Genomic DNA, 5,864 nt, shown 5'->3' on the forward strand with positions numbered 1-5,864 from the left:
TTAGTACTTGCGCTACTAGATAATCAAAAATGTCAACCATTTGAGAAGGGTTCAAATTGTTATATAAAAGTGAACGATTTAGGTCCCTTAAAGCTGTTTGGTAGCTTGTTTTTTTTATAGTTGTTCTTGTCACGAATATTTTTTAATCAATCGGGTTTGCTTTGTTTTTGAATAGTAGTTAAAATGTCCTACAACACCAAAATGGTCACTTTTTTGGTTAGTACCACAAGTGAAAACTTTTTTAAATAAGCTCGATTCACATATTAGATAATCAATTATTGTTTTTTGAGTCATTGGAGATTTCTCTTGGTTCTTTGTAATTCTGAACGAGTATTACATAAGGGGTAGTTAGTGTACACAGTTTTTCTCGTTCTCCTTTTTTTTATAAACATCAAAACCGTAACCCATTAGGTGTTTAAAAAATACCTAATGGGTTACTGTTTAATTTTGTATGTTAGAGCATGTAAATGTTAATTGTTTTATGTACTGAGAATCCAAAAACGATAAACCATTTGAACTGTTCTTTCCGAAAAAATACAAGCCGCTTTTCAGGAAAGGCCATTGAGTAGATCAACGTTTAAAAGTTTATAATAGTTTCAATTAGCTGAACTATGAGAAAGTACTTCTTAATTGAGTTGCCTTCAGCAAATTATGTAAACCTTTTTTTTATTAAAATTGGGTTTAGCGCCGGAAAATTCTTTCGAGCGAACTAGAACAAAGAGGCTGAAGCACAAAATCTTCAATAACTATTTTCACCATATTCAGAAGCTAATGTCATATTTTTAAGCATCTTGATTTTACATCGTAGGTCCTGCTTCTTGGGTTACAATTTTGAAATCTGTATTTATTTATGTTTAATTGATCTCCACCGAAGTTTTTGCAATAATAATAGTCCTGCGGTCTTTATTCGGTTTTTCGTTTGACGGATTTTTCGTCTGATCTTTTTGAGTTTTCGTCCTCAAAAACGGGATGAATAGGTAAAGCCCGGAGGGCAATAAGTGGCTGAGCAGCTCTCTTAGAGCCTTACGCCTTTTTAGTCTCCAAGTATGCCATTCATCGAAACTGTTTTGAGGAGACATAAATTTAAGCTGAGAAGGACAGTACTTAATCTTTGGAGTCTGACCCCCCTCCCCTCAATCAACCCCGCCTCCACCACTCGCATGTTCACCATTCTGCACCTCGTGATTTGGACCCCCTCCCTTGTTCAGTCCTCCCAACCCAATTCCCTCCATCGCATCGGTTGACCCCCTCCCCTGAGACCTACCCGGCTCCCCATGCGCGCATGCCTTAATTTTAGCATCCCTAAGACCTAGCTGCATACCGACACCAGCCGGTCGCTTGGGAGCTCTTCGCCCGACGTTCGTCGGTTATGTTTTCATTTTTGATTCGTCATTATAACCAATTAATTCGATCCATTGAAAATGCTGATTTTATCCGTTTGATTTTTTGAATTAGGATTTTGCAAATTTGGACTATTTGTCTGCTGACGTTTCAAAGAGTTAACATTAGGTTGATAATTCCTATTCTGTTCAGGTGGGTGGCGCAATCACTTGTGGAAATGTGGGTGCAGGTGGAGGAGGGGGAGGGGGTAAAACAACTACAGAGACTATAGAGGAGGAAACAGAATCGAAGATGAAACAAGAGTACAGCGATAACTCTACTCCAACTAGAAACCCTAAAACCACTCAAGACACAAACACTATCAATACCTCATCCCCACTGCAACCTCCACCAACTTAGATTTCAAGACATCGCGAAACAGCCACGGAATTATAGATTTTCAGAAGAATCAAATGCATTTCTTGGAAGTTAGATTTCTTTGTCCTTCGACCTTGACCAGACGTTACATAAACAGTTGCGCACCTTTTTTCAGAAAGAAGTACAATGTTGAGCAATTATTGAAGAAAGTTTGAACTGAAACTTGAGAAAAACTTTCCAATCATCTTCGTTGTCGCTATATGGATTAATTGGTCTTCAATTTAGTTCTTGCATCATTGCACAAGGAAGTTGCTCGCATTAAAACTGCCTCTTATTTTTAAACCCTAATTGACCTCAGTCGCCAAAATTTTTATATCTTGGAGCTATTCCAGCTATTTATTACACAGCCCCCCCCCCCCCCCCCGTGTTTTGTAGTAACCCGCTTACAAATGATCATATTATGTGGTATGTAGCACGTTACGATTGGCACACAATAAAACTGAAGAAATACGCATTAGGCAGTTTGTCTCGATGAAACATGTCGGATTATGACCCCCCCCCCCCCCAATCCAAAATTAATTTGATATGTTGCTCAACCAAGTGTGTTGTCTATTGTTATATTGACTTCTCTTTAATGTAATTGAATATTAGTTTTATTTAGTCATCTGTATGTACAGTGTTATTATTTAGGAAAGTATGAAAGTAAAAATAACTTAATCTCGATTGTTTTCAATTCAAAGAAAATGTTTGGTTTTTAATTTCTCTGAAACCAAAATACTAAAAATTTTAGGATAATGTCGGGCATTTTAAGTAAAGGTTTTGATCGTTTTTTCTTTTGTAAATGAATAGTTGTCCAATTTCGGAAAATATTTTTTAAAAAATTCTGAGGAAATTCGCGTGAGAAATTGTTTTTAGGGTGTTTTTACGTTATTAATAGCTATCTCCTGATGTCGGTTTTCACTTGCGGAAAATTTCTGTCAAGGATCGATCGTTAATCTTAAGCGCTTCATGAAACTGATGATTCGTAAACTCAGCTCATTTGATGCATTTTCTACTCCGACCGTTGTAAAACAACAGATTTTGTTTCTTAATCAAGTTCGCTGTTCTCTTACCAAGTCGATATTTCTTCTAAAGACGTCAGCATGAGAGAACCCTTACATTTGAGAGCTGCTGAGATACAAACCAATTTTATAGGTTAAAATAAAGGAGGCAAATAACAGTTATTTAGGTATTCGGCAATCCTTTCGAACCAAAAAATTAGGTTGAGGTTTGTACAGCTTTCACAACAATTACGTTCCATAAAATAAGATTCAGAAGATTTTTAATGCGACTGCTAAAATTGTAGTTTCTGCTAAATTAATTTTCCTATTGGTGTCAAATTCAAACGTTAGGTCTGGAAAATTGTGATTGAGAGAGACTAGATAATCTGATAGTCACTATGTTTTAATAGCTCCGATTGCTCCTTTTTTCGTCTTAAAGTGCTTGTTTATCATTAATGACTCGAAACTGGTTAAATTTGTTAATATAAAATTTTGTCAGTTGAAGATAAATCTTGAAGCGTAGCGGAATTAAATAGGCGATGCTAAACGGTTTTCTACACTTTTTACCTTTAAATTATTTTTGAAATACAATCAGCATTGCTTTGAATCATATTAACGAAGAAATTGAAACGAAGAATTGAAAATACCTTAAATTGCTCCGACGCTAAATGCAATGAAATTTTAAACTTACGAGAAGTAGAAACTTTATTCAGCAACTTGTTTAAGTATATATTTTTTCTAATTTTCTAGTGATGGAAATTGATTTTATACAAAAAGAAGAAGAATTTCGAAAGTGAAATAGCTGAATCAATCATGCCATTTAGTGTTGGTCAAGTGATGCGTACGCGAACTTTAATCATCTCATGAAAACGAGTGACAGAAGGAAAATTTTTTTCCTGAACTATCAAGAATATATTTCAGGGTTAGACCTAACCATCTTTTAAATCTTATCATCAAGGATCTAAAAACGGTTGTGGAATGGGGAAAAACTAATCGAGATTGGTAAGAATTTGTTTACGGGAACTCTTCGGATGATTCCGTTTATCGAGTTAATGAATTTCATATAGTAGCATTCCATTTGAAAAATAACTATAATTTCATTACTATGCGAGCTTCGATTTTTACAGCAGTCAATAAGTTCCGTCAAAACTCCCTAATCGAACCATTTACAAAAAACAAACTCAATGTATTAGCGAGTATTCAAAACATAAGTTGCTTAAAATCTATTTGAACGCAATCTAGCAAGAAAGACTCAATTCTGATCAAAAATATCAACGATCGCTCCTTCAAGAATATTATGACCTGTAGAAACAGAAAAGAGTTGATAATTTGAGCACAAAAGAGTTGTCCGGAAGATGTTTTTTTTTCCTTTTGGAGACGGTTGATAAGAATGTATGTACGATTAGTGTGTATGAAAATGCATGCCATTTTAAAGTTGTTGTTGCTATTTGCCACATTTTAAAACAAGTTTTCAAGGTCCAGGTTTTGTCAGAAAAATGAACACAAAGTAAAAACAGGGATAGTTGGTTTTTGAGTAATTCATTGCTCTCAAACGAAGTTTGTAGCGATCATATTAGTCCTGTCGGTCTTTTTTAATGCAGTTTTTTGCTTGACCAATTTTTCGTCGAGGTTCTTAGAGGTTGACCCCCACCCCACATCAGCCCCCCTCTCATTTCACCTCCCCCCGCCCAGTCACACCTGCACATCGTTCAGGCAGTAAGGGCCCCGTGCAGCCAAAAACCGCCCTCCCACCATTGCTCCAATTAAGCTAAAGCTAGCCTCACTAAACCGTTGCTAGCTGCTGGCGAAGCCAACCGCTAGCCGGTAGTTTAAGAGCAGTGTGCCCGACGTTAGTCGGTTAAGTTTGTTTCAGTTGTTCTCTCAATGGCAAAAACAACCGAGAGCTCAAAATAGCCAATATGAGCTCAAATGACTAAATAGGTAAAACGGAAACGAAACAGGCTCGATCAGTAACAAAAACACGATAGATTAAATTTGTTGCAAAAGTTTTTTAACTTTAAAATAGCAATATACAGATATTTAGTGTAATGCAAATGAAACGAACAGATTTTGACCAAGTAGATCTAGTGCTGGAAGTACCCAAAAAAATAGAAAAAAAGTATGGCTAAGTAAAAAATCTCGCGCAACCAGCAAGGAAAATGGAAAGAACTAATGAATTGTGGGGCGCACAATTATAAAAAAAATAAACACAGTGATCTCTGAAGAGTCAGTTGGCTGGCTTACTAAGAAATAATTTTCTTGGGCTTGCAGGAGAAAACTTTAAAACAAAACTCCTTCAATATAAACAAAAGTTTCGCAAAACCTTGAATATTTTCATAATTAGACAACAGTGAAGAAAAAATCAGATGTCAAGCGGAGAAGGAAGTTTACTACCAGTTGAGATGCTGTCTGGACACATGTGGTAACATCAAAATAAACAACTTGGTCTATTCGGTAAATAATTCAAGTAATGCCATCATGTTTGAACCTCGATATTCACAAAATACGAGTGTCTTATCTTACAAACTTTTGTCGCAACAACAACAGTTGGTTCATGCCTAATCAGCAAAAAACTGTATTCGGCCGTTGTGTTTCATAAAAATATCAAACTGTATCTTAAATCAGGTTTTTGTTTACTAGATTAAGGACTTCTAAGACACTTCCACAGCTGCTGTTGTTTCTGTTGTACATAATCAAATTATTTGGTGCAGTAAAAAAATTTTACGATGTACTTATTAAATGTTTGTACCTAATCTTGAAGGACATATTACAAAGTCACCTTGAGATCACTGTCTACCGCCTTTTAATCCACAGATTATGTCTGTTGCCCTATTTCTCGCATTGGGAATTAACTGTTCACATTTGTTTTGACTTCTCTGTCGTTTACTTATTATAAACTTCACTCTTTTACTTTCGCATCTCGAGTACAGTTGCTCAATCTAACTAGTTTCTTGACAGTCGTATTTACTATCTGAGTAAAATAGACAAGTGTCAGATAAGCGATTCGCTGAACGAACTCAATTACAGTTTCGTGTTAAGTGCACTCGCCGCACAAGTAAACACAACAGAAATCCTAATAGCGATTCGTATTGTAAAATCAAGTACACAATATCAATTGTGTATGAC

At 35.9% G+C, this 5,864-nt stretch overlaps 2 protein-coding genes across 5 annotated transcripts in view; both read left to right on the plus strand.

The window, feature by feature from the left end:
* The window catches only part of LOC142343261 (uncharacterized), a 158,683-nt gene extending 156,262 nt beyond the window's left edge, over positions 1-2,421 (plus strand). For all 4 annotated transcript variants that reach the window (XM_075395050.1, XM_075395049.1, XM_075395051.1 and 1 more), the window contains one exon: positions 1,534-2,421. In XM_075395050.1, coding sequence (XP_075251165.1) covers positions 1,534-1,740 — 207 coding nt within the window. In that variant the 3' untranslated portion in view covers positions 1,741-2,421. The remainder of the gene's footprint in view (positions 1-1,533) is intronic.
* LOC142343262 (uncharacterized) overlaps positions 1-5,864 on the plus strand; it is a 225,840-nt gene that overhangs the window by 88,910 nt on the left and 131,066 nt on the right. The gene's annotated exons all lie outside the window — the stretch shown is intronic.

This window comes from Convolutriloba macropyga, chromosome 7 (genome assembly GCF_964194025.1).
Source record: "Convolutriloba macropyga chromosome 7, txConMacr16.3, whole genome shotgun sequence".
In the NCBI taxonomy this organism is placed as follows: domain Eukaryota; kingdom Metazoa; phylum Xenacoelomorpha; order Acoela; family Convolutidae; genus Convolutriloba; species Convolutriloba macropyga.